The sequence below is a fragment of the Leucoraja erinacea genome, chromosome 11 (genome assembly GCF_028641065.1).
Source record: "Leucoraja erinacea ecotype New England chromosome 11, Leri_hhj_1, whole genome shotgun sequence".
NCBI classification, from domain to species: Eukaryota; Metazoa; Chordata; class Chondrichthyes; order Rajiformes; family Rajidae; genus Leucoraja; species Leucoraja erinaceus.
The window spans coordinates 59799224-59821891 of NC_073387.1; the positions used below are offsets into that span (position 1 = coordinate 59799224).

Sequence of the window (22668 nt, forward strand, 5' to 3'; positions counted from 1 at the left end):
TCCACAACACATGTATCCACATCACATGTATCCACATCACATGTATCCACATCACATGTATCCACATCACATGTATCACTACATCACATGTATCCACATCACATGTATCCACATCACATGTATCCACATCACATGTATCCACAACACATGTATCCACATCACATGTATCCACATCACATGTATCCACATCACATGTATCCACATCACATGTATCCACATCACGTGTATCCACATCACATGTATCCACATCACATGTATCCACATCACATGTATCCACATCACATGTATCCACATCACATGTATCTACATCACGTGTATCCACATCACATGTATCCACATCACATGTATCCACATCACATGTATCCACATCACATGTATCCACATCACATGTATCCACATCACGTGTATCCACATCACATGTATCCACATCACATGTATCCACATCACATGTATCTACATCACATGTATCCACATCACATGTATCCACATCACATGTATCCACATCACATGTATCTACATCACATGTATCCACATCACAGTGTATCCACATCACATGTATCCACATCACATGTATCCATCACATGTATCTACATCACATGTATCCACATCACAGTGTATCCACATCACATGTATCCACATCACATGTATCCACATCACATGTATCTACATCACGTGTATCCACATCACATGTATCCACATCACATGTATCTACATCACATGTATCCACAACACATGTATCTACATCACATGTATCCACATCACCAGTGTATCCACATCACATGTATCCACATCACATGTATCCACATCACATGTATCCACATCACATGTATCTACATCACATGTATCCACATCACCAGTGTATCCACATCACATGTATCCACAACACCAGTGTATCCACATCACGTGTATCCACATCACCAGTGTATCCACATCACATGTATCCACAACACCAGTGTATCCACATCACATGTATCCACATCACATGTATCCACAACACATGTATCCACAACACATGTATCCACATCACCAGTGTATCTACATCATGTGTATCCACATCACCAGCAGTCTAACGTGAGTGAGTGTGTGAAAGTGTTAGTGAATGTGTGAACGTGAGTGTGTGCATGTGTGAGTGTGTGAAACTGTTAGTGAGTATGTGAGTGTGTGCATGTGTGAGGTGTTGAGTGTGAGTGTGAGTGAGTGTGAGTGTGTGTGAGTGTGTGAGTGAGTGTTAGTGAATGTGTGAGTGTGAATGTGAGATGATTTGTGTGTGCATGAGTGAATGGGTGAGTGTGCGATGTGTGTGAGTGCGTGCATGTGTTTGAGTGAGTGTGAGCATGTGTGAATGTGTGTGAGTGAGTGAGTGTGAGTGAGTGTACAGGCCCTTCGGCCCAACTTGCCCATGCTGACCTGGTGTAGCCCATCTAGGTCAGTTCCAGCTGCCCATGTTTAGGCCCTATCTCTCTAAACCTTTTCCTATCCATGTCCCTGTCCAAATGTATTTTAAATGTTGTTATTGGACCTGCAGGTTCTTCAGACCCTTTTAGTCTCAGTTCCTCCAGCACTTTGAGTTTGTGCTCCAGATTGCAGCACCTGCAGTTCCTTGAGTGTCCGAGCTGATTCACGGGCTCGCTCTGCCACCCAGTGGACGGAAATAGTTCGGCACCTCAAGCTGCCGGCTGTGATTGGCGGCCGGGGGGCGGGGCCGGGGGAGAGGGCGGAGTCGGTGGAGGGGGCGGAGTCGGCGGAGTCGGTGTAGAGGGCGGAGTCTGTGAGGGCGGAGTCGGCGGATAGGTGTGAGTGTGTGGTGAGGGGGCGGAGGTGTGTGGAGGGGCGGAGTGGGGGAGGGGGCGGAGTCGGGGAGTGGGCGGAGTCGGGGGGAGGGGGCGGAGTGTGGGTGAGGTGGAGTCGGGGGGATGTTGGGGGTGTCGGGTGTGAGGGGGCATGGGGCGGAGTCGGGGTGGAGTGGGAGTGAGTGGGGGTGAGGCCCTTTGGCGGGGCGGGTGCGAGGGGGCGGACGGCGGATGGTGGGCGGTCTCTGGTAGGGGCCCATGGGGTCAGTTCCAGCTGCCCATGTTTAGGCCCTATCTCTCTAAACCTTTTCCTATACCATGTCCCTGTCCAAATGTATCCGGAAATGTTTGTTATTGGAACTGCAGGTTCGGAGTCCCGTTTAGTCTTAGTTCCTCCAGCACTTTGACTTTGTGCTCCAGATTGCAGCACCGCAGTTCCTGAGTGTCCCAGCTGATTCACGGGCTCGCTCGGCCACCCAGTGGACGCAAATAGTTCGGCACCTTCAAGCTGCCGGCTGTGATTGGGCGGCCGGGGGGGCGGGGCGGGGAGGGGGCGGGGCCGGGGAGGGGCGGGGTCGGCGGAGGGGGCGGGGTCGGCGAGGGGGCGGAGTCGGCAGGAGGGGGCGGAGTCGGTGGAGGGGGCGGAGTCGGGGATAGGGGGGGGGTTCGGAGTCGGCGGAGAGGGGGGCGGTCGGCGGTCCGGTGGGGAGTCGGGGCGGATGGGGGGCGGGTCGGTGGAGGGGGCGGGAGTCGGTGGGAGGGGGAGTCGGAGGCGGGGGGCGGAGTCGGGTGGAGGGGCGGAGTCTGTGGAGGGGGAGTCTGGGAGGCGGAGCATGGTGAGGGGCGGGGCTTCACGGCGGCAAGATGGCGGCGGGCGCGGGACTGTGCGACGTGAAGCGCGTGCTGATGGCGGTTGGCGGCCTGTGTCGCGAGCGCGGCCTGACTCACAGCGCCCCGGTGGGAGACCCGTGACCGCGGAGTCACCGTGGTCCCCCCCCGTCAAAACCACCCCCGTCCCCCCCCCGTCAAACCCCCCTCCCCCCCCGGGCTGACCCCCCCCCCCCCACGCCGGCGTCAACCCCTCCCCCCTCCGTCCCACCCCCCTCCCCCCCCTTCAACCCCCCTCCCCCCCCCCGTCACCCCCCCCCCCCCCCGTCACCCCCTCCCCCCCCCCCCCCGTCACCCCCCCCCCCCCGTCACCCCCCCCCCCCCCGTCACCCCCTCCCCCCCCCCCCCCCCCTCCCCCCCCCCCCCCCCCCACCCCCCCCCCCCCCCCCGTCACCCCCCTCCCCCCCCGTCACCCCCCTCCCCCCCCCCCGTCAGCCCGTCCCCCCCCCGTCACCCCCTCCCCGTCACCCCCTCCCCCCCCGTCCCCCCTCCCCCCCCCCCGTCACCCCCTCCCCCCCCCGTCACCCCCCCCCCCCCCCCCCCCCCCCCCACCCCGTCACCCCCCCCTCCCCCCCCCCCCCCCCCCCCCCCCCCCCCCCCCCCCCCGTCACCCCCCTCCCCCCCCGCCACCCCCCCCCCCCCCCCCGTCACCCCCTCCCCGTCACCCCCCCCCCCCCCGTCACCCCCCCCCCCCCCCGTCACCCCCCCCCGTCCCCCCCTCCCCGTCCACCCCCCCCCCCGTCCCACCCCCCTCCCCGTCACCCCCCTCCCCCCCCGTCACCCCCTCCCCGTCCCCCCCCCCCTTCCCCCTCCCCCCCCCTCCCCTCCCCCTCTCCCCCCCCCCCCCCCCCACCCTTCCCCCCGTCCCCGTCCCCCCCCTCCCCCCCCCCCACCCCCTTCCTCCCCCCCCCCCCCCCCCCCCCCCCACCCCCCCCCCCCCCCCCCCCCCTCCCCCCCCCCCCCCCTCACCCTCCACCCCCCCCACCGTCACACCCCCTCCCCCCCGTCACCCCCCCTCCCCCACCCCCACCCCCACCCCCTCCCCCCCCCGTCACCCCCCCCTCCCCCCCCCCCACCCCGTCACCCCCCCACCCCCCTCCCCCCCCCGTCACCCCCCCTCCCCCCCCCCGTCAACCACCCCCCCCCTCCCCCCCCCCGTCACCCCGCCACCCCCCCCCCCCCCCCCCCCCCCCCCCCCCCCACCCCCCCCCGCACCCCCCCCCCCCCCCTCGCCCCCCCCCCCCCCTCCGCGCCACACCCGCCCCCCCCCCCCCCTCCACCCCCCCCCCCTCCCCCCCGTCAACAACCCAAAAAAAAAAAAAAAAACCCCCCCCCCCCCCGTCACCCCCTCCCCCCCCGTCCCCCCCCTAACCCCCCCGTCAACTCCCCAGCCACCCCGCCGAAAAACCCCCAAACCAACCGTCACCCCCCCCCGTCCCCCCCCGTCACCCCCCCCTCCCCCCCCCGTCACCCCCCCACCCCCCCGTCCCCCCCGTCACCCCCCGTCCCCCCCCCGTCCCCCCCGTCACTCCCCCCCTCCCCCCCCGTCCCCCCCGTCCCCCCCCGTCCCCCCCGTCACCCCCCACCCCCCCCCCCCCACCCCCCCCGTCCCCCCCGTCACCCCCCCCCGTCCCCCCCCGTCACCCCCCCCTCACCCCCGTCACCCCCCCGTCCCCCCCTCAGTATCTGCTCACTAACTGCCCTGTAACCGAGACAAGGTGGACATAAGCCCTTCAGCTTGTTGCTACTCTGCAGCAATGTACAGTCATTTAGTCGGCCAAGGACAGGTGTTAAATAATCCAGTTATGTTGTAGTGAGCACTTGTTCACCTGTGATGAACGTTTGTGTGGAGCACTTTAAGGATGTTTGTGTTATTATGTGTGATGGAGCAGAGGCGATGTGATTGTGTGAATTATATTAATAACGTTCAGTGGTCCTCACATCTAAGCAAGAGGAACATAACTACTACAAACCATTTTTATTATTAATGTTTAATGTTTCATTCTTAATTGTTACTGTATGTCGTGTTGTTACTTGCGAGCGGAGCACCAAGGCAAATTCCTTGTATGTGTACATACTTGGCCAATAAACTTATTCATTCATTCATTCTGCAGTTCCTGATGGTGGAAAGGTTTTTTTTCCAAATGAAGTGTGTCCTGATCCTTCAGTTGTCTACGGGTAAACGTTGTAATGCATTTGTGTGTTTTCCATGGTGTTGCAAATTGTGGACCTGATGCATTCTGATGTCGTTCAACCAGGGCTTCCGAGCTGGCCTTCTCGTTGGATCCTCTCCCGAAGGACGAGCTGCCTCCTGTCCCTCCGTTAACTGAGGTATGGCCATCATTTTAAAATAAATACACAGATTGAGTTTCTAAAATAAATTAAGCATCTTGGCAAGTACTTGAATTGCTGAAGCACAGAAGTAAGTGGGCCTACTACTGAGTCTACAGATTGATTTCATTTCGACTGGAAATCCACATTTTACATAGAACAAAGTGTGTAGTGATGTATTTCAGTACAATTTACACTGGTCTGTCTTGGAGCAAGAGTGAGATTAATCGCTGTTTAATTTATTGTTTGCATTGACAAGATGTTGTGGTCGGTTCAGGAGGAGAGATGTGTCTGCACTCTCTCATAGCATTGTGTTTCTGTTTGGTATAACTCTGATAAATTCTTGTCGTACTTAGGAAGACCTTGCAGATCTGGACGCCTACACCTTGGCCAAGTCGTACTTTGATTTGAAGGAGTATGACCGTGCAGCGTATTTCCTCAAGGGCTGTCAGAGCCAGAAGGCTTACTTCCTCTACATGTACTCCAGATATCTGGTAAGGTGTACTCACAGGATTGCTGCAAGTCTGTGCTGACTGCTACAGGACTTTGGAGGAGTTGTGATTGAGTGGTGGAGTAGACTTGATGGGCCGCATGACCTATATCTGCTATTGTGAGGGGTACTGATTGGGGATGATCACCCATGATCACATTGAATGGCGGTGCTGGCTCGAAGGGCCGAATAGCCTACTCCTGCACCTAATGTCTATAACTGATGAACAAAGTTATTATTCTCACAGGGTTTTCAAAATTAACGGTCTTTAATGGCTACATTTATATATTGTTACTGCAAGCTAAAACTGCTGCAGGCTCTATGTTTCTTGTTTAATCGAGTATCGTTGATCAAGTGTAAGTGGAAGCTTTTACATGTTAATTTCAGTGGCCATCGCAGTGAAACTGTTCTTTAGAGACTGATCATAAAGTCATAAGTGATAGGAGTAGAATTAGGCCATTCGGCCCATCAAGTCTACACCTCCATTCAATCATGGCTGATTTATCTCCCCCTCCTAACACCATTCTCCTGCCTTCTCCCCATAACCCCTGACACCCGTACTAATCCCGTCTGAGGGTGTTTACATGGAAACAGGGGTTTTTTTAGACTGTTTATCCTGACAGCTATTTTACTGCTGTCATTTTCCAAAGTGGCTCCAAAGTTTAAGGTGCTCCCTTGCACCAGAATTAAAATCTTGTTATAAACAATTGGGTCGGTGTAATGCAAATACTGTTCCCTAATTCACCACTTGCATTACATCCCATTAGCATTATGGAACTGCGTTGTGAAAGTTCCATCCGTCTGTGCAATGTAAATGTTAACCCAACTATCATCTCTGTCACATTGTACCTGGGATTCCAGACTCAACACAAGAGAATAAACGTACTTTCTTTGTTCTAGTCTGGAGAAAAGAAGAAAGACGATGAAACCGTGGACAGTTTAGGTAAATTAAAACTAATGAGAATAATTAAGTTGTGATTTTTGTTTGTATTAATGATGTAAGTCCTAGGTTTTCCTGTTGAATCTATATTTTTGTAATGTTTTCTGCTGCTCGCCTGAAACAGGGATGTATTTCTGTAGATAGATACAAAATGCTCAGTAACTCAGCGGGACAGGCAGCATCTGTAGAGAGAAGGAATGGGCAATGTTTCAGGCCAAGAAGGGTCTCGACTCGAACCGTCACCTATTCCTGTGTTCAAGAAGGAACTGCAGATGCTGGAAGATCGAAGGTACACAAAAATGCTGGAGAAACTCAGCGGGTGCAGCAGCATCTATGGAGCGAAGGAAATAGATGCCGTTTCGGGCCGAAACCCTTCTTCAGACCCTTCACCTATTCCTTCTCTCCAGAGATGTTGCCTGTCCCGCCTGTCCCTGAGTTGCTCCAGCATTTTGTGTCTACCTTCGGTTTAAACCAGTATCTGCAGTTCCTTTCTACACATGCATTTCTGTAGACTGGTCATGATTCTTGTTTTACTCTATAACTGCTTCACCTGCAGCTATTGAATGTGATCCTGATCATGGGGGAAGAATCTTTAGCTATCATTCGGCTGGGATCTTGGTTAATATTTCCTTCCTACATCCCAGTCCCAACATTCTGCTCTCTGGTCAGCTGCTAAGTCCTGTTAACTCCGTGCAGCCACAGAAGGCAGCGGAGGTCAATTCACTGGATTTTATTTTAGATTTAACTCTTGGGGCTAATGGAATCAAGGGATATGGGGGAGAAGGCAGGAACGGGCTACTGATTTTAGATGATCAGCCATGATCAAATTGGCTCGAAGCACCAGATGGCCTACTCCTGCACCTATGTTTCTCTGTTTCTAGGGACAGGGCCAGGGAGCATCTCACTGGTTTCCATCCCTGTCTCATTGAATAAGTTAGCTGAACCACCAGAGCACTGCAATTAATCATTGTAGAGTGGGAGTATATCAATGTAGCTGGATGGGAACATGTAAACAGCAGCAGCATTATGTGTCCACTAAATCAGAGCGGTATCGGACTCCAGGCTTCAGTCTTGTCTCTGCTTGCAGGCCCTTTGGAGAAAGGACAAGTGAAGAACGAGTCTCTGAGGGAACTGCGAGTGGAGCTGAGCAAAAAGCACAAAGCCCGGGAACTGGATGGGTTTGGACTTTATCTGTAGGTACCTCATGCATGTCTACTTTTAGATTATCCTCTGGACTCTCCACATGAGTTTGTGTTTGACCAAAAGTGAGTGGGACCCATATCTCAGTACTCCTCTATTGCTCCAGGAGTTGTACTTTGTAATTGGTTAGTGACTGAGACAAATAGATCGGGTAGATGCACAGAGTTTCTTGCCCAGACGAGGGGAATCGAGGATCAGAGGACATGGGTTTAAGGTGAAGGGGAAAAGATTTAATTGCGATCTGAGGGATAGTTTTTTCACTCAAAGGGTGATGGGTGAATGGAATGAGATGCCAGAGGAGGTAATTGAGACTGTGGCTATCTCAAAGTTTAAGAAATAGTTAGACAGGTACATGGATAGGACAGGTTTGGAGGGATGTGGACCAAATGTGGGTAGGTGGGACTCGTGTAGCTGGGACACATTGACTGGTGTGGGCAAGTTGGGCCTGTTTCCACACTGTATCACTCTGACTGCCCGAGGATTATTAGTGTGTGTAGAAACCATGACATTGTGAAATGGTATTTAATTAATATAAACTTAAGCCATAAACCAAATTATGGAATATTTTATGTTTATCTTATGAGATGGTTTTTAAAGTTAGGACTGAAATAGTTTGCAAACTCGTTGAACTGATGGCCCCTATAGTTGTGAGCTCCCTATCGATGCAGGTGTTTGGGACCTGGCAGGGTGTTGGTTGTAAGAGCCACAGGGCGGGTCGCTGGTGCTGAAGCTTGTTATGAGGAAATACCAAAGGGAAATGTTATTTTCATCTTTGAAAGGAGGTGATTGAAAGGTGCCAGTGCAGAACTGTACAAGTTGAGCATAGATGTGAACAAGGAACCCGAGTGTAGATGGAAAGGAAACAAACTCGACAATTATATTATATTTCTTCAAACTAAGGAGAATCATGAAGATGATTCTTGGTTGGGAAGTGGTAGGGAAAGTCTGAAACAACCAGGATCAGTAAAACTCCTCACTATCATCTCTTGTAGGTAATAATGTCAATGATTTATCTGGTAACTAGGTACCTGTGCTCTTTGTAATAAATGGTTCATGTAGACTGCTTTGCTAGTATAGATTGGTGTGACTGTCGGACACAATGAATCATTTGTACATTAGGTATGGAGTAGTCCTACGAAAGCTTGACCTGATCAAAGAGGCCATTGATGTGTTTGTGGAGGCGACCCACAGCCTGCCACTTCACTGGGGAGCCTGGCTCGAACTGTGCAACCTCATCACTGACAAGGAGATGGTGAGTCTGTCTGCTTTGCTTTGCGTGGTGATCCTGTCATTGAAAATAAAACGTTTCTATAAAAAAGGAAATTTAGTGTATAAAAATGCAAGCTTTAGGTTGGGAGTTGGGTTTAATGATAAATGAATCATAACCTCATGTTGACGATCCAAACTTCAATAAAACTTCAGCGTGTTGCAGGATCATATCCTTAATGCAGTCTTTGTAAGCAGAGACGAGTTGGGCCAAAGGGCCTGTTTCCATGCCCTGACTATGCCCACTGAACTGTGTACGAAAGAAATGAGCAGATCTCCAGCTGTTGATTAGGAGGGAACATCTGTCTCTGATCTGGACAGGTACATGGATGTGAAAGGTTTAGGGGGATATGGGCCAAACGCAGGCAGACGGGACCAGTGTAGATGGGGCACCTTGGTCGGTATGAACGAGCTGGGCCTAAGGGACTGTTTCTGTGCTGTATGACTCTATGATTCAATAAGGTGTTCACTACCCTGAGAAAGGGCGGCAAAGTGACAAAGTGAGCTTTTTTTCCCCCCATGAAGTATTTGTTAAACCACAGTTCCAGTTGCAGAATGATTTCTATTACAAGCCCTCCTTCACTTTACTCCCTCAGCTCAAGCCCATGGTTCTGCCCAGTACATGGATGAAAGAATTCTTCCTGGCTCACATATACACAGAGCTGCAGTTAATTGAAGAGGCTCTTCAGAAATACCAAAACCTGATTGATGCTGGGTTTTCCAAAAGCACCTACATCATCTCTCAAATAGCAGTGGCTTATCACAACGTGAGAGGTGAGTAGCAGCAATAGTTTAACTATTTGGTTTATGTTCAATTGCCTTGGCTGCCATTATAGATTTATCTTTTTTAAACTTATTTTTCAGCTTCTATTTCTTGCAGTTGACCTTTTCTAGAAGTTAATGATAAGACTACTAAATACATCGATCTACCACCAGAATTCTTCCCCTTTTTTAATAACAAGATCAGATGCAAGCTTTGTGTATTCCATAAATAGGAATTTTACTAACCTAGTTTTGCCAGGAGATTCATCTTTATCCATGCGGGGTGCCATAGCAGCAGTTATGTTACTGGCCTCTGATGAGGGTTTGCAAAGACCACATTCCCCCTCCCCAATGTTCTTTAGTGATGTGGGTCGGACAACATCTGGACACATCTGCAGCAGCAGTCTGAAGAGACTCAGAACTCCAGAGTGATTGAATTATGACCACATGAGAGAGCCAGCAGCAGCTCGTGGTCAGGGAATCCCATCAGCCTGTCTCTTTTCGTACAAATGCCGCACTTTCAGCTATCGATGCAGCTCCTCTTTGAAAACCTCATTGATTGATTCTACACAATGTGTATGGTGCATTCTGTGAAAGAAGTTGATCCTCTTATTGCCTCCAGACTACGTGGCCAATGTTTTATTTGTGACTGCTCCTTCAGCCATCCACTGATGGGAACGATGTCCTCCCTTTACCTGCTAAAGGGATGCTCCGCTCTAGTTTGGCCGTGGATTTATCACCTGCCTAAAGAGCAAGGGGGAGGGTTCACACTTTGACCCCATTTGGTGATGTCGGTGCAGATGGTGTTTTAAAACATATTCCCTGATTCTCATCAGAACAGTGTCACTGAAATTTGATTAAATTGTTGAAAATGGATTTATCATAAAAAAGTAATGAACAGCTATATTTAAGTTAGTAGAGCAATTTAAAATATAAAATTTTTTGTATTTTGAAGAAAGGGGCCATTTTATTTTTCAATAAATTAACATAATCGGTTCGAACTTTTAAACTGTCCTTGTTAGTTGCCTAGCATCCAGCGGACCATCACACAGTCGCAGACAGTGGCAATTCCCAGCACTGGTTAACTCAGCCCAGGCAACATGAGTTTGTTAAAAATAGTGCAGACTGTCATGGAAACTCAGGTTGGGTCAAATAAAACTTGTACTTAAAGTTCCTTCAATGACATGCCAGGTTTTTTGCCAAGTTATGTGTACAAAATAACATCCAAACGTGAGCAACCACAGGTGCTGGAATCAAAAACAAAAGCAGAAATAGTGGAAGGACTCGGTCCGTCAGTCAGCTTCTGTGGAAAGTTGAGGAAGGGTCCCTGACCTGAAACATGAAGCCATTGTCCTTTCTGCTGGTACTGCTGGACTAGCAGAGATTTTCCAGCAGTTCTTTTTTTGTTAGTTTCTTGAGGAATTGTTATTTTTATACAAGAGAAAAAACTAGACCTTGCCCAACAAATATGCAGCCTTGAATTGAAATGTGTCTTGATAGATAAGTGTTGTTCATTGACACTTGGTGTGCATGAGGCTACATGGTGTCATTTGCAAATATATGACTGGGTCTGTGAACACAACTAGGAGGTGGCGGCCACCTCTTCTAAAGCACATCATGAAGCAATAAGTACCCCAGTATTATTATTTGGGTATGTTTTAAACCTGTTTTAATTCAATTTGTAATTGGGATGATATAAACATTTTGAAATTTAATTTATGATTTATGAAATCATCTTGACCCTGAGAGTGTTGTTGCAGAGCAGAATAGATCGAACGCCCTGTCCTGCCCTGTTTGTTTGTGAAGTGTTATTTTGCTGTATCATGTTCCATTGTGGATATGTAATGGAAATGCTGATTGTTCTTTGTTTCTTTGTCTGCCATCCTTAGACATTGATAGAGCTTTAACTCTTTTCAATGAGTTACGGATTCAAGATCCATATAGAATAGAGAACATGGACACTTTATCCAATCTCCTGTATGTTCGGGTAAGGCTTGTTAGACCGGTCACTGCAGATGAAGCTATCTTTGTTTCTCACTCACCAAGTTCTCTGATGTGTGCACCATAATTTGGGAACAGTTGCATTGTCACGGACTACCATTAACCCCAGTACAAAATGTGTCGCCAATGAAGGAGAGACCAACATGTGACCATCAGTGAGATTCAGTACAGTGCCGTATAATGTGGATAAACGGGAGGTTATCCACTTTGGTAGCAAGAACAGGAAAGCAGACTATTATCTGAATGGTGGCCGATTAGGAAAAGGGGAGATGCAACGAGACCTGGGTGTCATGGTACACCATTCATTGAAAGTAGGCATGTAGATGCAGCAGGCAGTGAAGAAAGCGAATGGTATGTTAGCATTCATAGCAAAAGGATTTGAATATGCGAGCAGGGAGGATCTACTACAGTTGTACAGGGCCTTGGTGAGACCACACCTGGAGTATTGTGTACAGTTTTGGTCTACTAATCTGAGAAAATACATTCTTGCCATAGAGGGAGTAGAGAGAAGGTTCACCAGACTGATTCCTGGGATGTCAGGACTTTCATATGAAGAAAGACTGGATAGACTTGGCTTGTACTCGCTAGAATTTAGAAGATTGAGGGGGGATCTTATAGAAACTTACAAAATTCTTAATGGGTTGGAGCTGCTAGATGCAGCAAGATTGTTCCCAATGTTGGGGAAGTCCAGAACAAGGGGTCACAGTTTAAGGATAAGGGGGATGTCTTTAAGGACCGAGATGAGAAAAACATTTTTCGCACAGAGAGTGGTGAATCTGGAATTCTCTGCCACAGAAGTTAGATGTGGCCCTTGTGGCTAAAGGGATCAGAGGGTATGGAGAGAAGGCAGGTACAGGATACTGAGTTGGATGATCAGCCATGATCATATTGAATGGTGTTGCAGGCTCGAAGGGCTGAATGGCCTACTCCTGCACCTATTTTCTATGTTTCTATTCCTGAGCCGTCTGCAATTTCAACAGGACCTTTTAAATTCTACAATTATTAGGTTCATTTTTGTGAGTTTAGTGAAATGTGACAATTTTTTTTTTTGTGGAACTGTCATAGAGTACGGATATAGGCCCTTTGGCCCTAATTGACTGTGCCAACCAAGACGCCCCATCTAAGCTAGTCTTACTTGCCCACATTTGGACCAAATCCTTCGAAACATTTCCTCTCCAGGTACCTGTTCAAATGTCTTTTAAATGTTGACTCCTTGACTACCTTCACTGACAGACAACTCGTTCCAAACACCCACCACTCTGTGTGGAAAAGATGCCCCTCAGGTTCCTATTACATTTTCCCCACTCATCTTAAACCTATGCCCTCCAGTTCTTGATCCCCAGCGATGAGGAAAGAATCTCTGCATTTACCCTATCTATTCCTCTCATGATTTTATATGCCTCTTGTATCCCCGGTTCCTCCTGCACACAAAGTCCTAGCCTGTCCTTTAACTTAGTTCCTTGATTAATCTGTGCACTTGTTCTAGCTCCCAGTGACCATCTACTGTGTGATATAAAGGAGCACTGTTAGTGACTCCACCGGTTAACAGGCATCCTCTGGTGATTCGGCCTTATCTTTTGTTTTCTTCCTAGATTTGCACCTTAAAGGTAAATTGTATGGTCTGATGCAAGTTGTCAGATTGTTCCCGTTAATGTATCTTCCATACATATGGAGGTTTGTTGACTGTTTACGGTCTTCTCAGGCTGTACTTGTGCTAAATGTAAATTTGATTAATACATCAGTAAATTTAAAAAATCAATTGACCATTGCACGTGAGTTACAGAAACGTTTGTTGCCATTTTCCTGTTGCAACAGAACATGAAGCCTGAGCTGAGCTACCTGGCTCACAACCTGTGTGAGATCGACAAGTACCGAGTGGAAACCTGCTGCGTGATCGGTGAGTTGCTCACCAGCCACACACTCATTGCTCGATCATTTGATCAACAACCAAACACTAACTTGTTTGCTACGGACTGTTTAACCCTCATATTTTGTTGGAACTAATGAGCTATCGAGTTTCTCCAGTCTTGCATTGTTTATTTGCTCTGTGCCTATCCCCAGCCCGTAACCCTGGGCGTTAAGTGTGGCTGGCCTCGTGGGTCTACTGTGTGAAGCTGCCATAACGGGATTGTGATCAGATGGTCGGTCTTTCTGTTCTCAGGGAACTACTACAGTTTACGGTCTCAACACGAGAAAGCAGCCTTGTACTTCCAACGGGCACTGAAGCTAAATCCTCGATACCTTGGTGCCTGGACTCTGATGGGGCACGAGTACATGGAAATGAAGAACATTTCTGCTGCTATTCAAGCCTACAGGTTCGTTGCAGCTCTCTGTTAAAATCATGCTCTCTTTAAATTTGTGAAAGGGACGCAATCAAAATTACGTTCATGGAATTAGGGATATTTTTCCTCAGCTTGTGGAATAGATTTGATCACATGAGGTCTATGTTGATGTAACATTTTACCTTGTAGTTGATTACAAGTTGCAAGTGAGTAAATGAGGAATGTGAGGGTGGTTCAAGACCCTTTGGTTTCTACTTTATTGTAGAGTCATATAGTGATATAGTGTGGAAACAGGCCCTTCGGCCCAACTCGCCCATACCGGCCAACAATGTCCCAGCTACACTAGTCCCACTTGCTTGCGCTTGGTCCATAACCCTCCAAACCTGTCCTATCCACGTGCCTGTCAAACTGTTTCTTAAACATTGCGATAGTCCCAGCCTCAACTACCTACTCTGGCAGCTTGTTCCATACACCCACCACCCTCTGTGTGAAAAAGTTACCCCTCAGATTCCCATTAAATCTTTTCCCCTTCACCTTGAAGCCATGTCCTCTGGTCCTCAATTCCCATACTCTGGGAAAGAGACTCTGTGCGTCTACCTGATCTATTCCTCTCATGATTTTATACACCTTCATAAGATCCCACTCAACCTCCTGTGCTCCATGGAATAGAGACCCAGCCTACGTAACCTCTCCCTATAGCTCACACCTTCTAGTCTTGGCAACATCCTCATAAATCTTAAACTAATGTTTTTTTTGGCAGCCTAATTATGAAATGAAAACCCGATCTTCTTGCGAATGAAACATAAAGCAAAGGAATAGTTAGATCTCAAGCCGGGTGGGTGTTGAGCAGCCAGGTTGTTGTCTCTGTTGGCGTCAATGTCTGCCGGCCCTGAGCTCCTGATGTTCTCCATTCAGGAAAACCTGATGTTCTCCATTCATTCCGGGAGATATTTTGTGTCATCTTTAAAGTTGAAGCACAATGAATGTAGTTAATTTCTCTGCAATTTCTTGGTTCTTCAATATAGTTTCTCCTGTCCCAGTTTATAAGGGACCCACATTAACAGATGCAAATCTTTCCCTATGTTCATATCTATAGAAACGTTGATGTTTCTTTCCAATGCTTACTAGATTACTCCAGTATTCTACATAATAATAATAATACATTTTATTTATGGGCGCCTTTCAAGAGTCTCAAGGACACCTTACAAAAATTTAGCAAGTAGAGAAAAAACATGTAAGGGGAATGAAATAAATAGTAGAGACATGACTAGTACACAAATTAAAGACAGAATTCAATTCAAAACACAATATGAGGCAATTCAAGCACAGATGAAAAGGGAGGGGGACGTGGGGCTAAGGATAGTCAGAGGTGAAGAGATGGGTCTTGAGGCGGGACTGGAAGATGGTGAGGGACACGGAATTGTGGATCAGTTGGGGGAGGGAGTTCCAGAGCCTGGGAGCTGCCCTGGAGAAGGCTCTGTCCCCAAAACTGCGGAGGTTGGACTTGTGGATGGAGAGGAGACCGGCTGATGTGGATCTGAGGGACCATGAGGGTTGGTAGGGGGAGAGGAGGTCAGTGAGATATGGGGGGCCAGATGGTGGAGGGCTTTGTAGGTGAGGATCAGGATTTTGTAGGTGATCCGGTGGGAGATGGGAAGCCAGTGAAGTTGTTTGAGGACTGGGGTGATGTGATGCCAGGATTTGGTGTGGGTGATGAGTCGGGCGGCTGCGTTCCGGACCAGTTGGAGTCGGTTGATGTAGGTGGAGCTGATGCCAAGGAGAAGTGAGTTGCAGTAGTCCAGTCGAGAGGAGATGAAGGCATGGATGAGTCTTTCAGCAGCGGGAGGTGTGAGAGAGGGTCTGAGTTTGGCGATGTAGCGGAGATGAAAGAAGGAGGTTTTAAAGACATGGCGGATGTGAGGCTCAAGGGAGAGGGTGGAATCAAAGATCACGCCAAGGTTGCGGGCCTGGGGAGATGGGGAGACAGTGGTGCCGTCGATGGTGAGAGTGGGGTTATTGATTTTGCTGAGTGTGGATTTGGAGCCTATGAGGAGGAATTCTGTTTTATCGCTGTTGAGTTTGAGGAAGTTATGTTGCATCCAGGTTTTTATAGCTGACAAACAGGAGTTGATATGGGAGAGGGGGGGGTTGTGGGGGGATTTGGTGCCGAGGTAGATCTGGGAGTCATCGGCGTAACAGTGGAAGTCCAGGTTGAAGTGGCGGAGTATCTGACCAAGAGGGAGGATGTAGATGATGAAGAGGAGGGGGCAGAGTACGGAGCATTGGGGAACGCCTTGAGTGACTGTGGCTGTAGCAGAGGTGCGGTTACGGAGAGAGATGAAGTGGGATCTGTTGGAAAGATAGGAACAGAGCCAGCTGAGTGCAGAACCTTCAATGCCAAGGTCCCCAAGTCTGGTAAGCAGGATGTTATGGTTCACTGTATCGAAGGCTGCACTCGGGTCAAGGAGGATGAGGATGTTGAGGGAACCAGTGTCAGCAGAGGTGAGGAGGTCGTTGAGGACTTTGAGGAGAGACATAGTTACATTTTATTAGTTTTGGGGTCTTTTGTGTGGATTTTCCCCACTAGACAGCAAATGGTCTTGTATATCTAGAGCCATAATTTGATTTTGATGCAATTTTACTGATTCCCTTTAAGTCGCATATTATTCCTGAGGTTAAACGCAAAAAACTGATGCAGTAATCCAGACATGGCCTACAAAATGTCACTCTCCTACAGCAATTACTCCTTTCATCATCTATACCTTGTAAAAAGGATGCAATCAAAGTACGTTCATGGAATTAGGGATATGTTTCATCAGCTTGTGGGATAGATTTGACCACATGAGGTCTAGGTTGATGCAACATTTTACCTTGTAGTTGATTACGTTGCAAATGTGTAAATGAGGAATGTGCAGGGTGGTTCACCAGGTGGTGCCAGTAGTAGCTGCCTCGCCAACAGTCTGTCTGTCCTTTCCTTTGTGTTTAAATAGTATGTGTTCTTTAGCTTGTTTTATCGGGGGAGGGGAGTTGGGGGAAACTTTTTCTAATCTCTCACGACGGAGATGCGATTTTTTTCCGTATCATATCTCTGTCCGCACTGCAGCCTAACATCGAGGAGTTGGCGGCCTTTGCTGGAGTCCGACCTTTGAGAGCTCCACCGCGGAGTTGCAGACTTACCATCCCGGAGTCCGTGATCCCTTTGCCAGGGATCGACCTCGGAGCTCCAACCGTGGGTGCTTGCGGACGTAACATCACGGAGCCCCCTGTCCCTGGTCAGAAACCGACATCAGGAACTCCAAGCCACGGGAGTTTCGACCGCCACAGGCGCAGGAGCTTTGACCTCCGGCTGCGAGAGTTTCGACCTCCGGCTGCGGGAGCTTTGATCGCCACGACTGATGGTTCGACTGCCCCGACCGCGGGAGAATAAAGAGGAAGAAGACTGGACTTTGTTGCCTTCCATCACAGTGAGGAATGTGGGGAATCCACTGTGGTGGATGTCTATGTTAACTTTTATGTGTTTGTGTGTCTTGTTGCTTTTTTTTCGTATGGTAATTTGCATATGTACCTTAATTGGTACTGTACCTTAATTGGTACATGTGAGAATAAAAGACCTTGAAATCTTGTGTTTCTGCAGACATGCCATTGAGGTGAACAAAAGAGATTACAGGGCTTGGTACGGACTGGGGCAGACCTATGAAATCCTCAAGATGCCATTTTACTGTTTATATTATTACAGACGGGCTCATCAGCTGAGGTGAGGCGACTAACTCATTACAGCTTTGCTCCATTTGATGCCCAATAACAGTATTCACTGTTACTGATTTGTCTGTAACATTCTGTGATTGATTTCTGCAAAAGTAATTAGAGGTAGAATTATACATTTCAACCTTTTTAATAGAGAATTTAATGTTGGATCTTAATTTTGTTAAACATCCTCAAGCTTATTACTTTAATAGAGAACTTGTCATTCAAAAGAAAAATTGTCCCTGAAACCAACCGTGTATTGTTCCAATTGAAGAAACTGACTTTAAAATGAAACAAACTGCAGCCTAATGAGTTTAGAAACCATTTCTGTTTATTTAATGTACACACTAACAGTAGGTACAGAGCCCAGTGCTGAGTAAGGCTGAGAGGTAGTAATTGAGCCTTCACCTCTATCAACATTTAATCCATTTGGACTGGTGCGTGGATGGGAAAGACTAAGAGAGATATGGACCAAACGTGAGCAGGTGTGATTAACGTAGATCGGGTATCTTGGTCGGCATGGACAAGTTGGGCTTAAGGGCCTGTTTCTGTACTGTACCTTCTGTTAAATTGATTAGGCCGTGCTTAATTCTACATCTAGAATGTTGTCCCCACAGTTAAAGCCCGATGTCTCTGAATTGCTTCATTCTCCAACTTCATTACAGACCCAACGACTCCCGTATGCTCATTGCTTTGGGTGAATGTTATGAAAAGCTGAGCCAGCTAGCAGAAGCCAAGAAGGTATTTGCCAGGATTTTATTCAGAACTTAAAATATTTATTGTAATGCCCAGTAATGTTGGAATATTGCAGCTTGAGAAAAGCAAGATCTGTTAAGACTGGTCCTTATCTGTTATAATGTAATAAAAATGTACTGCAGATGTTGAGTTGTACCAAAGATAGACACAGAGTGCTGGAGGTACTCAGCGGGCCAGGCACAGGCACCATCTATGGACAACATAGATAGATTTGGGTCCTAAGTCTTCATCAGACATAATCTATTCTTCATCTTTTAGGGGATCAATTAAAATAATGTCTGTGTATTGAAAGTAATCAGTATTCACAATCAACAATGTGTTCTTGTTCTCTTAACTGGGTATCATTCATGATTATTCACTGCTGTTGGTTACTCCTAGTTGAAACGGGAGTGACCAGACCAAGTCCAGTCATCGGCACTCTCTCCGTCCAGTGCTGGAAGCCAGTTTGTGGCAACCTCTTGTGTCTTGCAGCAGAATCACCCTCAGCAGATTATTGCTGTTAGTCTGGTGGAGGAATGTGTGTCAAATGTGTGAGACTTTAACTAGCTCTTGAGCATCACCTGAAATTAAACTAATGATTTACTTCTGTTTATAATTGCCAGTGTTACTGGAGGGCTTTTTCTGTTGGTGATGTGGAGAAAATGGCTTTGGTGAAACTAGCAAAGTAAGTACCAGTTGGTGGGGAACCTGGGGTTGCAGTTTCCTATTCAACTGCCTAAGGGCAATGTAAACTAAACTGCAGAGTATTCTGCTAATGCGTGCGGGTAGACATCTGTGTTCCTGCCAGCAATTATCAATATTTCCTTGCATTACGTTGCAGAATTCATGAACAGATGGGTGAATCGGATCAAGCAGCTCAGTGCTACATCAAATATGTCCAAGACATCTGTGACTGTGGGGTAAGTTGCTTCTGTGAGGTTTGCTGGGCTGGGCTGGGCTGGCAGACCCAAATCAAATGATAATTACAGTGTCTGTGTGTGGCCGCCTGTTTAGGGTGGCTATTACAATTCTAGCACCTTATAAAAGGAAAGAATTTTAAAATATGAAATAACAATCAGAGCTACCATCTTAGGGTTTAAGATTCAACTGTAGGCAGGACCTGCAGATACTGGTTTAAATCGAAGATAGACACAAAATGCTAGAGTAACTCAACAGGACAGGCAGCATCTCTGGAGAGAAGTAATGGGTGACGTTTCGCTTTGAGACCCTCGTCGGGAGTGGAGGTACATAGATAAGTGGAAGGTGTGAAAGCAGGACAAAGGGAATGGGGATCAAGGACAATATAGAATAGATCATTGTTTGAAGAAGGGTCTCCACCCAAACGTCATCCATTCCTTACATACATAGATACATGGACAATAGGTGCAGGAGTAGGTCATTCGGCCCCTCGAGCCAGCTCAGTTCTAAATGACCTACCCCTTATTCTTAAACTGTGGCCCCTGGTCCCTTCTCTCCAGAGATACTGCCTGGCCTGCTGAGTTACTCCAGCATTTTGTGTCTACCTTTGATTTAAACCAGCATGTGCAGTTCCTTCCTGCACATAGATTATTGGTAGTTGGGAGAAGGTAACAAAGTAAGCAGTTTAGTTTAGAAATACAGTGCGGAATCAGGCCCTTCGGCCCACCGGGTCCGTGCCGACCAGTGCTATCATGCATCAACACTATCCTACACCCACTGGGGACAATTTACATTCATACCAAGTCAATTAACCTACATACCTGTACGTCTTTGGAGTGTGGGAGGAAACCCACGCAGGTCAAGGGGAGAACGTACAAACTCCACACAGACAGCAGTAGTCAGGATCGAACCCGGGTCTCTGGCACTGCATTCGCTGTAAGTCAGCAACTCTACTGCTGCACCACCGTGCAGAGATAGAATATAATTGGAGACAGTAAGACTGGTTGGAGAACTGGGGAGGGGATGGAGAGAGAACGGGAAAGTCAAGTTGTTGAGGGCATGGATCTGATTGAAGTACAGTCGGACTCCATTGCCAGTCTGGGTGCGAGGGCCGGATCAACTGTTGGGAACAAGTATAGATTCCACCTAGCTCAGGTGTGTGTGAGTAAGGTGACGATGCTTCTGAATGAAAGGAAGTTTCCCCAGTCCTCCTTTTAACCCAGGAGCTAATTCTGAGGCCAGATTTCTGATTACTCCCTGGAAATCGCTACAATTGTGAGAGAGAGAGGTGGCCCATTGGCAGCATGGTAGAGTGCCAGAGATCCAGCTTCAAATCTGACCTCCGCTGCTGTCTGTGGAGTTTGCACATTCTCCCTGTGACCGTGTGGGTTTTCTCCAGGTGCTCTGGTTGCTTCATACTTTCCAAAGATGTGCAGGTTTGTAAGTTAATTGGCTTCTGTAAAATGTCCCTAGAGTGTAGGATAGAACTAGTGTACGGGTGATCGCTGGTCAGTGTGGTCACGGTCAGCATGTTTTCTCACTACTTCTAAACTAACCTAATCTACACTGAGGCATGGTCTTGTGTGTAAGGTGTGTAAGCCTTGGGATTCATAGCAAGGCTTCCACAAGAAGTATTGCCCGTATTTATCTTGTGTGGTGACTTCACCAGTGGCCAGAGTAAAGCTGAGCTGTGGTGGGTGAGAATACACCACTGTTGTGTTCGATGTGCTTTAGCACTGTGTCAAGTTTGGGATGAGGTAACCAACTTAAAACTTAAAGTACATACGTGCTCCAAATTTAAGAAGGCCATTGTTGGATCTTGCAGTTGTAAATAAATAGATTTGCAATTCATGTATTTTGGCTCCACTTTGAGAGTTTTTCTCATTGATTTTTGTTTAAATCTCTAGGAGATTCTGGAGCATCATGAAATGAGCACTGCATTCCGGGCCTTAGCTCAGTATTACTTCAAATGTAAACGGTGGGACGAGTCATCTGTCTGTGCGCAGAAATGTTGCGATTACAATGATGTAAGTTTCACCACCCCCCTCTTTAAAGCTAGATATGAAGGAAATCTCTGGGCTGCCTGTGAAGTTGGGGGAAACAACTGAGCTGCTATATCAGAATGACTTGTTTTGAACTTGTTGCGCATGGCAGACTTGTCGTCACCTCTCATACAGAAGAGTTCCTATAATAGGGCCTACCTATACATGTTCATACTTATGAACATCAGAAAGACTGATTTTTCAGTCTTTGCTTTCAGTGCCATTCATTACAGTATGATGGAGGGTTGGTCATTTACCTGCATTACAATACAAGGCCATCTTCCGGTTGCATTTCATTTTGAATTTGGTGAAAGGATACAAGTGGCAATGCCATTGTGTAATCAAAAGCAGGTATCCTAATTTATGACTTGCTGCAGAAGGTAGATTCCCAACATTCATCCCTTGGGAACATGACTCCAAGACACAGGCCTGAGAGGCAGTTGAGTAGGCTCTGACCTCTGAAGACCAGGTGTATTCTTGCTTTAACACCAGCAAGGACAGAGTGTGAGCTGATTTTCACGATCGGGTTACTGCTGTCTATTGTAAAGCAGTTTTGGATTTAATTTTCTGATCTGTTCCAGACACGAGAGGAAGGGAAAGCTCTGCTCAGACAGATTTCACAGCTACGGAACCAGGGTGAAGCTTCACCAACAACTGTACCCGCTGAGTCAAGGACATTTGTCCCTGGTGTTAACACCCCCTCTGCAAAAGTACCCCCACTCAATCTTTCCTCCATCACGCCGTAGAACTACAGTGGAGGCACAACTATCACAGTCAGCGTTTGGAATGAATTTACTGTTGGCAATTGAATCTACACTGTTCTACTTGAAAAATATACTTCTTCACTTCAAAATACAGAGCTTCAACGCATTTCAGACTTTGTATCCATGAATATCGATGGGAAATTAAAGATGTTTGTCTTTTTAATGAGAACATTTCCATCAAACCTCCACAGATTTTGGACTGTGGCACAATTTGATCTGCCAGCAACATGTGGTGGTACTTTGAACATGAAGTGTCAATGCCAAAAGAATAAAGCAGATATGTATGTTTCTAGAAATGAATGCACACGGACACTGGAAGAAACATCAAAGACACCTGCTCTTTGTAGCAACTTTCTTGTAAAATGCAATCACCATTAAAATGTCAACAGAAGAACAGGGAAGAGTTACTTTCTGCTTGTGGAGTGAAAAATAAATCTACTTTAACGCCTCACTTAGATCATAGTCAGATAATATCTCGTAGCATTATACGTGATAAGTTAGAAAGTAAATTCCAG

General features: G+C 47.7%; 1 protein-coding gene across 1 annotated transcript; it reads left to right on the forward strand.

The window, feature by feature from the left end:
* Positions 1-2654: 2654 nt before the first annotated feature.
* cdc23 (CDC23 (cell division cycle 23, yeast, homolog)) lies at positions 2655-22600 on the forward strand. Its single transcript, XM_055642528.1, has 17 exons — positions 2655-2747; positions 4774-4856; positions 4937-5009; positions 5366-5503; positions 6400-6442; positions 7527-7632; positions 8759-8891; positions 9502-9679; positions 11557-11654; positions 13484-13565; positions 13830-13983; positions 17585-17704; positions 18360-18435; positions 19053-19114; positions 19271-19349; positions 21255-21374; positions 21971-22600. The coding sequence occupies exons 1-17, from the start codon at positions 2655-2657 to the stop codon at positions 22133-22135; spliced, it is 1803 nt and encodes a 600-aa protein (XP_055498503.1). The 3' UTR covers positions 22136-22600.
* The last annotated feature ends 68 nt before the right edge of the window (positions 22601-22668 follow it).